The sequence below is a fragment of the Antechinus flavipes genome, chromosome 1 (assembly GCF_016432865.1).
Source record: "Antechinus flavipes isolate AdamAnt ecotype Samford, QLD, Australia chromosome 1, AdamAnt_v2, whole genome shotgun sequence".
NCBI classification, from domain to species: domain Eukaryota; kingdom Metazoa; phylum Chordata; class Mammalia; order Dasyuromorphia; family Dasyuridae; genus Antechinus; species Antechinus flavipes.
The window spans coordinates 582943191-582956814 of NC_067398.1; the positions used below are offsets into that span (position 1 = coordinate 582943191).

A 13624-nucleotide genomic window follows, 5' to 3' on the forward strand; every position below is an offset into this window, starting at 1 on the left:
AGGCGGAGTCTCTCGGCATTCTGGGAGTTGTAGTTTCCCCGGGAAAGACGAACCACGTGAAGAAGCCGTTCTATTAGCGCATGCGCTCTCCGCCGTACCTGCTGTGCACGCTGCTGGGGAGGCGCCGGCTGGAGTGACGGTACCTGCCACACTTGGGCCCCAGGGTCTTTGGCCGTCTTCGGGAGCTCTAGGTCTAGGTAGGTCTTGGGTCCAGCAGTCGGGAAGGGCGAGAAACGAGAAAGAGAGTGCAGGGGCGGCATCTCAGGTTCTGGATTCGAGAGCGCTCGGCCGCCTGGGCTAGAGGCTGCCGTCACAGCCCCCTGCGTCCTCCCCGCGCCCCAAAGTCGCTCTGGTCCCTCACCTGGCGTTCCACGCTCTCCTCTGCCACTGACTGCCGGGGTGAGGGAAGAGCCGGGGTGTTTATTAGACACCTGATGCGTACCCTGCACGCATTTTTACAATCATATTTTATGATCTTATTTAAATAACCTTGAAACCGTCCCATAAGTCCAGGAGCCCGAATGAGAAGGGTCACTGGATGTCCCCCGAGGCCCAGCCGGCCTTAAATCTGAGAATTGAACCAGACCCGCGGCCTGTGCCTCCACCTACCTCCCCCTCAGCGGGCCTCCGGAGCCCTTCCCCCAGACTGCCTCAGTTTCCTCAGCTTGCCTCCTTCCCTAATCATTATAATAATGCTAATCAACTGTGAGGCTAAATTTGAACTTCCTGACTGGGCCCCACTCAGTATTGGGGCCATCAGCAAAGAACTGGCGGAGGATCCCCAGCCTCCTGCTGTACTTCTGCCCTCCCCACTTCCCGGTACTCCCCTAATTCTCATGCCTTCCGTTTGCGAATATTTCCTGTTTATCCTGCTTGTTTGTCTTCCCCACTAGACTCCCTTTTTGTATCCTCAGCACTTAAACCGGTATTTAGAAATGTGCAGTAAATATTCATGGATTGATTCTGTTCACATCCACTGAACTAGTCTATGGCTCCCATCCTCCCCAACGATGTCCAGTCGTCTATACCGAGCCTTCTACAATAGTCCTAAAATAGCTAGCATTTATATAATGTTTTAAGGTTTGCAAAACACTTTACATGTATTATCTCATTTGATGCAACAACCTTGGCACTTGGAGGCAATTATTATTCCCATTTTACAGATGAGAAGACGGAGACAGACCTGCTAAGTGAAGGGTCCAGAGACTTACATAACAAGTAAGTATCTTGAAGCCAGATTGGAACACAAATTTTTCTGTCTTTAGTACCAGCTTTCTTTCCATTTTATATTCAGCTGCAATATACCCTCCCCTTCCCTTGGACAGCAAGTAATCCAATATTCTATGAACGTTTTATACATATAGGTCCTTTTCCTCTTTTTTTTTTTTTTTTTGATCTCTTTGGGTACAGACCTAGTAGGGGTATTGGTGGGTCATAGGGTATGCCCAGTTTAAAGCACTTTGGACATAGTTCCAAATTGTTTTGCAGAACATTTATAAAACGCTAGTAATATGAAAACTATTCCTCACTCAAAAAAACTAGAAAAGAAAATGAAAAAAGTTTTTGAAAATTCAGTTTTATTTTCAATACCAGATTTTTTTCCTTCTTCCCACCCACTGAGAAGTCGAGGAAGACAGAAAGCCCATTACAAATATGAAGCTGTGAAAAGCAAATTTCCTCATTAGTTATATTCCAAAAGCAAAAAAATTACTTCAATTTGTATTCATTTTGCCAGTTTTCTTTCTGGGATGGACTGCATTTTTTATTATGAATCTTTTAGAAGTATGGTGACTCATTTTGTTGGTCAGAGTTGCTAAGTTTTTATCTTTACAATATTGCTGTTGCTTTGTAAATTGTGTTAGTTCTGCCCACTTCACATCGTATCAGTTCATACCAGTCTTCCCAGTTTTTTCCAACATTTTCCCCTTCATTTCTTATAGCATAATGATATTACCTCATAATTATATATCAACTTGTTTAGTCTTTCTTCAGCATCCCCTCAGTTTCATTTGTTTGCCACCACAAAACAGAACGTCTATAAACATTCTTTTTTAAAATTATAGTGTTTTTTTTAATGTTACTTTTATTTTCAAATATATGCAACGATGGTTTCAACATTCACCCTTGCAAAATCTTATGTTCCAAATTTTCGCTCTCTCCTTTCCCCCCATCCCTTCCCCTAGATAGCAACTAATCCAATATTCTAAGAACATTCTAATACATATAGGTTCTTTTCCTCTTTTTTTTTAAAAAATCTCTTTGGGATACAAACCTAGTAGTGGTATTACTGGGTCAGAGAGTATATATAGTTCCAAATTGTTCTGTAGAATTGTTGAACTAGTTCACAACTCTACCAACAGTGCATTAGTGTTCTTGTTTTCCTGCATTCCCTCCAGTATTTGTCATTTCCTTTTCTGTCATGTTACCCAAATCTGATGAGTGTGAGGTGGTACCTTACCTTTCGTTTAAATTGAATTTCTCTAATTATTAGTGACTTAGAGTATTTTTTCATATAACTATCGATAGCTTGAATTTCTTACTTAGCTGCCAAACAAGGCAATTTCTAAATATTCAAAATCATTTAAAAATAGAGAAATACAAATAAAACATGAGGTTCCATTTAATGATCATCAGATGGACAAGAATTGACCAAAAAGGAAAAGGGGCTGTGTGAAAACAGCATTCACTGATGCACTGTTGGTGGAGCTTTGAATTAGAGCAGTCTTCAGCAATGCTTACTGAGCCACACTCTCTCTGGGGTCTACACTCCATATCCATACACATAGATCCAAATGCTCCTGGGCCACTTTTGATCTAATTTTAAAGGATGACCCTAGTATTTTTTAAAGTGCTACTTGGAAGTACAATTGGGCTTGGGCCTCTCCTCACTCCAGCAGAATAAAGTGAGCATCAAGAATTTATGATCTATTTTTATACAGGTTATAATACTAGTTAACTTGTTGTTAGATAGATTAAATGGTTCTTTACCTGAGATAAAACAAGTTCTAAGCCAAGCTTACTTTTTCATGACAATGTAGTTTCATTTCATGGAAGTCAGCATAATATAGTAGGTAGTATTAGAATTCCAAGGAGGATGACCTGGATTCAAATTCTACCTCCTTTTTAAAGCATGGAAGACCAAATTATGAGTATGGAAAAATGCAAATTATTCACAAAGTAGAAATAATAAGGCATTATTAGAAAATATTTTGCCTAATTATATACCAACAAAATGAATAAATGGAATAATGTTTATAGAAATGTAAAATACCCAAATTAGTAGAACAAGAGATAGAACATTAACCCAATTCATAAAAATAACTTGTACAAGCCATAAAAATGAATCTTAATGTTTATTCAAAGAACAAGTTTTTCTAATATTACATAAATTATTTGTGAAAATAAAGAGAGCCTATCAAATTTTTTCCATCAGATTAATGTGGCCTATCAAATTTTTTCCATCAGATTAATGTGGACAGATAGATCAGAGAAAGAAAATTATAACCTAATATTCCTAATAAGCTTGTAAAAGTGTTGAGTAAAATATTAGCAAAGATGCCACAGGGACATATTTTAAAAGATTGTTGTACAATAGCACCAGATTGGATTTAAACCAGAAAATGCAGGCTTGATTTAACATTGTGAAAATTATGAACATAAAAGACTTAATAAAACCAAGAAAATCACATAATTGTTTAAATAGATACAGAAAAAGCTTTTTAGCAAACAGCATTCATTTTTGTTTAACAACTTTTTAAAGACAGGCATAAAGGGACTGTTTCTTAATACAGCAGATAGAATCTTATTTAAAAAACAGCATTATGTGTAATTTGTAATTAGTGCTCTCCATTGAGATCAAAGATGAAGCAAAGATATCCATTATTATCTGATATAGTTCTACAAAAACTAATTATATACAATAAAGCAAGAAGACAATATTGAAGGAATATGTATAGTCAACCCATCCTTCAGGAATTACTGCTTTTTGTAGTTGCTATATTGCTTTAGAAAACTGCAAAGATTTAATTAAAATTTAAATAGTTAAATCACTTATGCATAGAGATAGGATATAAAAAAGCCCACAAAAACCAATAACCTTTCTTTATATCACCAATTAAACCCAAGAGAAAGAGATAGGAAAAAAATTCCTTTAGGAATAATAGTCAAACAGGTGTCTTGTACATGGCAAGCACCATTCTGAGCACAAAGGATTAAAAAAACCTGGAATGAGGACATGATTCAACCGATGGAAAATGAGGCCTTTGATAGTCAGAGGTGGAGGCCATATAGTGGTATTTTTACTATGAATGGGGCTTCATGCCCAAATGACTCATCCTACAAGAACTAATCGCAAATGGCAATTTTATTATCGCCACAACAATAGCCCTTACAGCCCTACTAAATTTATTTTTCTACGGAAAGTTCTGAGCCATATATAAAGGAAGGCTTTGAGAAGCATTTATAGCACTACCCTTCAGCCCCCCAGTTGGAGGAGAAAGACAACGGAAAAGTTGCTGAATATAAAAATCTTTCTATGGTGATGATATTTGAGCTTCTCCTGAGGGAGGCATGATATTTAAGGAATTGAAATCAAGAAGAGAAGCTGATTGAAAATGCAAAGGTATAAAAGATTTAAGAGTCCACCTACCAAGTCACATTAAAATTATATGGAGACAGTTGCAAAACATTTTACAGAAACAAAAGTTGACCTAAAAATTGAGCTATTAACTGCTTATGATTAGATTGTCAATATAATAAAAATATAATACTGCTAACCAGATTACTTTGCATATTTAGTGCTAGACCAGTCATACTAACAATTACTTTGTAGAACTTGACAAAATACTAAAAATCTAGAGAAACAGTCAGTAAGCATTAAACATTATGTACTTTTTTGAAGCCCTGGGGTTAAAAAGAAAAAAACAGTTTTCATTCTAATGGAAGAGACAGTATATATAAATTACTAGATAGAAGGTGAATATACGGTAGATGGAAGTTAACATTATAGGGAATAACACTAAGCTAGGAACCTTTAGCAGGGAAATGGGAGGGAAAGAGGAGTTATTGGGGGAGTTGTAATATCCTTCTCAGACTAAAACTACAAAGCAGTAATGATTATAACTATTTGGTGTAAGTTAAAATATAGAAAAGTTGATCCCTGGAGGAGATAAAGTAAAAAACCCAGAAGCAATGGAACAGAAGTAGCAGAATGTTTGATAAATTCAGGAACACAAAATAACAAGGATAAAATATTGAACAGAAAGTGTTAGAAAAGCTGAAAAGCAGTCTGGCATCAATTAGGTTCAGACAGACATCGTACACATTTACCAAAATAACCTCCAAATGGATAAAATCTATGTATGAAATCATGTTAGATATTACAGTAGGAGGAAAGGAAATACTTTTTATAGCCATGGTTAAGGGAAGATTTTTTGATCCACTAAGGGTCAGAGAGAATAAAATGAACAATTTTGCTTACATAACAAAATTAGTACAGCAAGATTGGAAGAAAAGTTAATTGGGGCAGAAATTTTTTGCAGCTAATTTTCCTGATGAAGATCCTTTATGTTGTAGAAAGATTTGATGCAAATGTATAAAAACGAGTAGTTCCCCAATAGATAGATGAATCATTCAAACCGGGAATTTTAAAGAAGAAATGTAAATGATCAACAACTGAATAAAAAGATACCCTGAATCACCAGTAATGGGAGATTCAAATTAAAACACTCTAAATGCAGAAAATTGGGGGGAAGGAACTTTCATAGCTAATCTCTCAGGTAGGATGTGATTGGAGTTGGAGTATTGCTGTGGTGTAGGAAATGATAAACTGGTTGATTTAGAAAAACTTGGAAAGACTTAAGACATATGAAGGAAGATGTTATCCACCTTTAGAGAAACATGATAGGAGGAAATAAGCATAGTATGATCTTATATATGTGTGTATGAGTGTATATGAATATATGTCTATGTATGTGAATGTGTAAATGTTTTTAGATTTTTTAACACATATGTATAATATATAATCTCTGTGCTTTAATGTAGTCTTTAAATTGAGGGAAGAAAGGGAAAAAATTAAGTAAAAAGTAGCAGTGAACAAAACAACAAACAGGAAAGCCAAAAAAAAAAAAAAAAAAGAAAGAAAGAAAAAGGCTTGGCAGCTTTGAAAACAATGTTTAGTATTATATAGGTATTCTTAAAATGGAAATTTGTTTTATATTGAATTCTCTCTTATGGTGGCATTTTTTTTCATTTTATATTTAAGTTTTTTAAACATTACAAAAAAACACTTCAAAACAACTTTTGAGATTCTACCTCATTTCTATTAATCACATTCACAATGATGAAAAAATGGTTAATGCCAGTTGTTGGAGAAACTGTGCTTAGTTGGTGGAGCTGTGAATTGGTATAGCCATTCTGGAAAGATTGACGTGCTCCCAAGTTACTTCTCTGCTGGACTCAGCAATATCCCTATACTATATATAGGGATAAAAAATCAGAGGGAAATATTTGTAGCAGTGCTTTTTATTGTAACAAAGAACCAGAAACAATGATAATACCCATTAGTTGATGATAGTTGGACAAATTGTAGTATGTTAGTATTAATACAAAATGATTTAAAAAAAAAAAACACATTTTCAGAAATATCCAAAGGCACTTGTATGAATTGATACAAAGTAAAATGAGTAGAACTAGTATAATTTATACATTAATTACAGTGTTATAAAGAAAATAGTTAAAAGACAAGGAAGGGATCTGTGTGTAGTGGTAGTCGGGTTTGAAGAAATGATGGGGGATGAAGAGATGATGAGGAACATGTGGAGTAGTGATAATTATACCAGAAAAAGGAGAAAAGAAAGAATTAGAGTTCCACAAAACATTGATATGTATTTATTTTAAAAACCAAGTTGTACATACATAACAATTCATAGTGTTGTATACAGTTTTTTGTCCTCTGTTCAAGTTCATAATAATAATGTAACAATTTAAATGTAGTTGATATTTAATTCTTCACTGCCCTTTGCAAATGATGATGTGTAGATAATAAGGAACCTTTTGATGGAAATCCTAATTCTTTACATATTCTTATTGAATCAGATAAATACAATATTGGTATTTTGCCAAAAAAAAAAGTATTAAGAATCTAAACATTTTTTTCTGTCATCACTTTGGGTAAATCATTATTCTCTCCATTGTAATATTTGCATTGTTGAAACAAGTTTTATGGGCCTCTTAAGTAAAATTATTCTAATATATGTTGATTTTTGATGTAAAGTCTCACTACTTGATCTTTTGACAGTGTATGGATGCTTCTTTTACAGAAATGTCTAATGCAAGAGAAAAGAAACATGCCAAGAAAATGAGAAATCAACCAACCAATGTGACCTTATCTTCAGGTTTTGCTGCTGTTGATGAGAGAGGAACAAAGCATCATAATGGAAATGAAAAGTCTTTCCAATATCAAAAACAAGGTATTGCTTATGTATTCCATTTAGATCGAATTGTTTTTATCAGATTGTTTTGGTAGATATTATACAAATAACATATTGCTAAAATTGTTAGCCTAACATGCGTTCTTAAACTATATTTTTTATCCAGTAAATGTAGCCTCTTTCACAGCAGGGGCATTTAAGATTTTTTTGGTAATTCTAGTAAACACTGTAGATACTTAAATACATATTTTTTTAATAAAAATGATCACAAAAATTTAATGTTCTTACTAGTAATTGTAAACAGTAGTTGCTACTAGTCTAGTAACTAACTAGTACTTAGTACTTTATAATTCAAGAAAGTAAAGTGGAAAAGAGGAAAAATAGGAACCAAGGCCTGAAGCTGGGTAAGTGAAGAGTGTGAAAATAAAGGATCTCAATCCTCTTTTGTCTTCTCTAGGTCATTGATTAAATAAATAGTTCTTGACAATTTTAGTCTTTCTTTTGTCCTACAGATATTTCCATCTCACTTACCCTAAAAAAAATTTCCTGCTGTACTTGAGCTTCCTTTTCGCAAAGCAAAGCTCTAAGTCAAACACTTTATGGGTCCATAGCTCCCTCTAATTAAGAAGACTTCAGTTCTTCCTCATCATCTGAGATACCCCTGGTTCTCAGGACCTTGTATTTATGTTTGATATGGTATTTGATATTTTGCAGCTCTGGAGAGGCAATACAAAATATGAAGTCCCATTGATTGATACACCTTGTTTGGAGGGTCCAAAATTAATTTATCAGACCCCCAAAATGTCTGCAGAGGAGTCATGGATTGGATGAAGACTCTGGCCATAAGATGGGCAAAGGCAAGAGTCATCTCTAATTCCTGAATGGTCATAAGATGGTCACGTGCTCATATTAGATAAAGAGAGAGGGGTCCTGAGTCATAGAAATAAGTTGGGGGGCTTTCCAAAGAATCAAGGCATCATACCAGTACTGGATTTGGATGTGGAATTGAGCAAAACAGAATGAAAATATCTTTGTCAGTGTTCTTGTGGTTAGACAAGTGGCTTTATAGTTGGTAAACAGGTGGTGATTAAAAGTTTGAGGCCAATGATAAAAACCTATCTTACTAATCATCCCTATGTGGCTTATGTAAAATATTAAGCTGATTAATACTTATTGAAATAGAGTAGGGCTGCAAATGAATCGTTCCTCCCACTTTATGAAGAGCACCTTGTAATTGACAGTGGCCAGGCACCCTCTTAAAGATCTTGAGTATGGAGCAACTCACCACATTTAGACAACTTACACGTTAATTGTTAGGGAGTCTGTCCTCACAGCAAACCTCAGGCTTCTTCTCTGCAGTGTTCCTAGGTCTGTTATTTGGGGTCTGACAGAATGAGCCTCATCTCTCTTCTACTTGATGGCCTCCTACTGTTTGAAGGCAGCCATATACTCCCATTATTATTTGTACATGCTTCATATGCCCTGTCTGTAAGTGCCCCTGTTGGCTCTGGGGACAGGGATTTTGTTTTATTTGTCTCTGTTTTATATACATAATAAACACTCAGTAAATAGTGTTGAGTGATTAATAGCTTTTATGCCTGAGATATTTTTGTGCTTTTTAGTTTCATACTAGATTATATTATGTATTGTCTCCTTTTTGAAAATCTTAGAGTCCTGTTCTGGAACTCCCCAGCATCAGCAGCCAAAACTGACACATGTACCTTCCGAATCTTGTGCGAATGAACAGCCTTCCAAGGGTCAGTGCAAAGGAGAGAAGGGCAAAGGACAAGTAGGATGGAGAGGAGGGCACCAAGGGGCTGCTCGGGAAATCCCTAAATATATAACTGGTAGGTACTTGTAGGTAATTGAATTACAGCATGTTTGTCTTAGGCAGGGCAACTTAGGGAATTTAGTTCTATTGCTGGAAACTTTACTTTTCCTTTTGTGTTAAAGAATCAAGTAAATGAAAAGTTTTGTGGGTATTTTCTGTATCACCTTTTTGCATTCTCAGAGTGTGATTTTCTTTGTAGCATCTACTTTTGCACAAGCCCGAGCTGCTGAAATTAATGCCATGTTGAAGGCAGTAACACAGAAATCATCTAATTCACTAGTGTTTCAAACACTTCCCCGGCATATGAGAAGGAGGGCTATGAGCCATAATGTGAAACGCCTTCCCAGAAGACTTCGAGAGATTGCTCAGAAAGAGGTATGACTTTAATAATCATTTATGGAAGAAAAGTCTCCACAGATGAGGGCTCTCGCACCCCAGCAAGTGTGGCTCTAGAGGCTTCCTTCATTCCTTCTGTCTCCTCTGTTTGGGTTCCTCTTGTCCATCATCATTCTGCTCCCAGGAAACTCATCATCTTAAAAATTACCTCAACTTTGGTACTCGCACCTCACCAGTGCCCTTCTCTCTGCCCCTCTCCTTGTGGAGAGCCTGGAGGGCAGATTGAAAAGCTCCCAAAGCTTCCATTTAAAGTGGGCCCAGCCTGCCCTATATTTCTTCCTGACTGTGCTGCATGTTTTGGACTCTTGCCATCATCATGCCTTTTCCTATCCCTTTCCTTGCTTTTTAGTTTCTTTTTGTGTGATGTTTCCCATTTGTATCCTCAGCACTTAGCATAGGGCCTGGTACATAGGAGGAACCTAATAAATATTTTTCATAATAAATCTTAATCTTCCTGTCTTTTCTTTTAGGTGATACTTACTAATTTTACTCCTTAGTGGAAATTCATATTTGTTGCCAAATTTTAAACATCTGATAAATACTGTCTAAGAATATAAGAAATGTATTAATAATAGGTTATACAGATGGGTAGCCCAGTTAATTTAGTGCTCAGATGTAGGGCAGAAGGAATAGTTTGTGGAAAAGTCTTAAAATTGCCTTCCCTCCGAATTAGTGAAAGATCGAGATAGCCTTAAAATTGCTTTAAACTAGGAGAGAATTCTGTTCTTGTATAGTTTTTATACCTATGTTGAGGTATAAAATACTCATTAAATACTATTAAGGTGTTTATCTATTTTATGTGTAGGTAACATATATTAAGCACACAGTGCTGCTGCTTTACTAACTAGCTGATGACCGGGCTAATTATATTTATGAAGTCATTTAAATAAAGACTAGAGCTAATCTACTCTGACTTTATGTTAGCCATATGACTTTAGCAGAATCACTTTTCTGTTTGGAAATCTGTTAGGAAGAGATTGGACTAGTTGATCTTTAAAAAAAATTTTTTTTTTAAACTCTCATGTTCTTTTTTGGATGTGGCAGAGTAGATCCATAGGGAGGATTTAGTTTGCTTTCAAGTTAAGAAGCTGAATATTTTAAGCTTCTACAAATTTGATTAGCTTTTTTGCTCACAATCTTAGGTTTGAGTATTTGAGATCATAAAAATGGTTTGTTTTTATCACAAAAGTTCTTTAGCCTCGTATTGCCCCAGATATTGACCTAAATAGTGGTTTTGTGTTATAAGCTATATGATTCGAAGGGGATAACATTAGATTGTCAGTAAGTAATTTTACTGTAAGCAGTTATTTCCCCCTTAGGAAGTAATCATCATGTTTTTTATTTCATAAAAAGTAAAGTCTTGGTGAAAGAGAACATGATTTTTACTTGTCAAATCTTTTACAGTGTTATTCCATAAAATGCCATAAATTTTTGTATATTTGACATATGAAAAGTAAAATTTAAACCTAGGTTTTTAATTGTGCAATTTAACATTTTTATGTATTAAGAGTCAGTGTCTTATACTGGGATTTAAAAACTAACTACCTCTGAAAAAAATGAATGTTTTTGACAACATAGGCAGAGAAAACAGAGCATCACAAGAAGGAGCATTCAAAAAATAAGTGTCGCAAGGCTCGGAGATGTCATTTAAACCTGCTCTTGGAATTTAATCGGCGCCAAAAAAAAAATGTGTGGTTAGAAACTCATATATGGCATGCCAAAAGATTCCACATGGTGAAGAAATGGGGATATTGCTTAGGGGAGAGTCCCACCATTAAGAGCTACAGAGCTTCCTACAGAGCAATGACAAAGCATTGCCTCCTTCAGGTATGATGCTGGGCTTTCATTTCCTTTATTTTGTTTTTATTTAGTATTTTCTAAGCTTTTTAGAGAATTAATAGTTTGTCAAAACATCATTGGGCAGTTATATGGAGTAGAGATTAGAGTCCCCGGCTTGAAGTCAGGAAGACCTGAGTTCAAATTCAGCCTCAGACAAATACTAGTTGTGTGACCCTGGGCACATCATTTAACCTTGCTTGCCTCAGTTTCCTTATCTGTCAAATGAACTGGAGAAGAAAATGGCAAACCATTCCAGTATATTAGACAAGAAAACCCAAAATGCACAGGGCACATTTGGAACTAGTTAACAATCATTCTTTTATTATTTTTTTTTTGTCTTGATTTATTTTTTAAAGCAAATTAATGATACATATGAGATTGCAGGGATTTTGTGTGTGTGTGTGTGTGTGTGTGTGTGTGTGTTTGTGTTTATATGAGGGGGTAATATTTAACTATTCCAATGCTTAATTTTTACCTAACTTGAGAACTTTTAAAATCTTTTATATCATAAAATATTGTATATTGTCAAGGTGGTAAAGAACAAGTAGTATGTGGTAAAAAATAAAACATTGCCAAAAATAGTCTTCTCAAATTCCTCAATTTTCAATAAATAATTCTGATTTACCAAGGAGTTACCTAATTGTTTTTATTTATGTTGAGTATATCCTCAGAGGTTAGGGGGTAAGAATGTACTTTGAAGCATCAATCTTGTGGTACCTGAGTTAGAGAAAGATTTCATTTAATTGCTTTCCTTCACATCCATTATCTCTTCTCTTCTGATCCTTAAAATAACCATATGAAGTTGGCAGTATTGTATTATTTTCCAAAGGTTTATAACATAATATAAATCATTTTAAATAGTAAATTGAAATTTATAAATGTGAATCATTTCCTATCTAATGTCATTGTACAAAAACATTTACTGATGCTAATTTGAAACCTTTTCAAAATGATAATTTATAAAGATAATGAAAGCAATTCATCTTATTAGAATTTTAGAGGTTTAAAACATTAGTGTGCTTTTACTTTTTGTTGAGTCCTACTTCATCAAAAAAAATCTCAAACCCCTCTTTTAAACTCAACTCTTTCTTACTTTTGTGTGCAGGATTTATCATATTACTGTTGTCTGGAGTTAAATGGCAAAGAAGAAGAAATACTAAAGGCACTGTCTCGAATGTGTAGCATCGATACAGGTAATAATTATGTTGCTATTCAGGATAAAACTACTTCATCTTGTTTTAAGAATTAATAGGAAAAAAAACAGTCCTTTTTCTAACAGAATTTTAATGAATAGTAGCCACTAACAAAGATCTTTTTGAAAAATTTTAGATCACTGTTTACAACTAAGTAGTAGTTATCATAGATGACTCTCTCTCTCTCTATATATATATATATCTTATCTCACATATCTTAGATGTGCACACAACTGTGGGAAATATAGAGATGTTAAAAAAAAATGTGGCTTTTGGTAATTCTAAGAGAATTTATAGCCTAAGGAAAGCTGTGATAACTATCACATTGTTTCTAATGCTGTTCCTAGAAGCTATCTTCTCAAAACTGCACTAATAGGGATCCTGTACATCTCATTGTTTTAGGACTAACTTTTGCAGCAGTTCATTGTCTATCTGGAAAACGGCAAGGCTCTTTAGTCCTTTATCGGGCTGATAAATACCCTGAAGAAATGCTTGGTCCCATTACATTTATTTGGAAACCTGAGGATGGCATTAGTACTGCTCCTATAAACAGAAAATTGTGGTTATGGACACATCCAACTCTCAAGCAGGTATAATTTTATTTTTTTTAAGTAGGCAACTTAGAATAGTTGAAAATAGATTCTACAAAAACTTGAGATATTTAAATACTTGGCTGAATGTCCTATATTTGAATGTATAAATAGAAGCTAAAAATGTTTCATAGGATTGTAAATATTGACTGAAAAGTAAGAACTGGTTTTTCAGTGATAATTAAGCTTTAAAGAAGTTGGTTAAAGCCTGCCTAGTTTGAAGATTTGTTTAAAAAAAAAAACCACAAACACTGATCTAACAGTATTTGGGTATTGAATATATGCTGTTTGGTGATAAACCATTTTAAGAATGTTGATGATTTTCTTCATTAAATTCTTTCATGG

The 13624-nt window shown here is 34.8% G+C and overlaps 1 protein-coding gene across 1 annotated transcript in view; it reads left to right on the forward strand.

Moving 5' to 3' along the window:
• The first annotated feature begins 40 nt into the window (after positions 1-40).
• Positions 41-13624, forward strand: part of POP1 (POP1 homolog, ribonuclease P/MRP subunit) — a 33402-nt gene continuing 19818 nt past the window's right edge. Inside the window, exons 1-8 of the mRNA XM_051970903.1 lie at positions 41-197; positions 1164-1218; positions 7320-7469; positions 9101-9277; positions 9461-9636; positions 11236-11484; positions 12602-12689; positions 13092-13279. Coding sequence (XP_051826863.1) covers positions 7322-7469; positions 9101-9277; positions 9461-9636; positions 11236-11484; positions 12602-12689; positions 13092-13279 — 1026 coding nt within the window. The 5' untranslated portion in view covers positions 41-197; positions 1164-1218; positions 7320-7321. The remainder of the gene's footprint in view (positions 198-1163; positions 1219-7319; positions 7470-9100; positions 9278-9460; positions 9637-11235; positions 11485-12601; positions 12690-13091; positions 13280-13624) is intronic.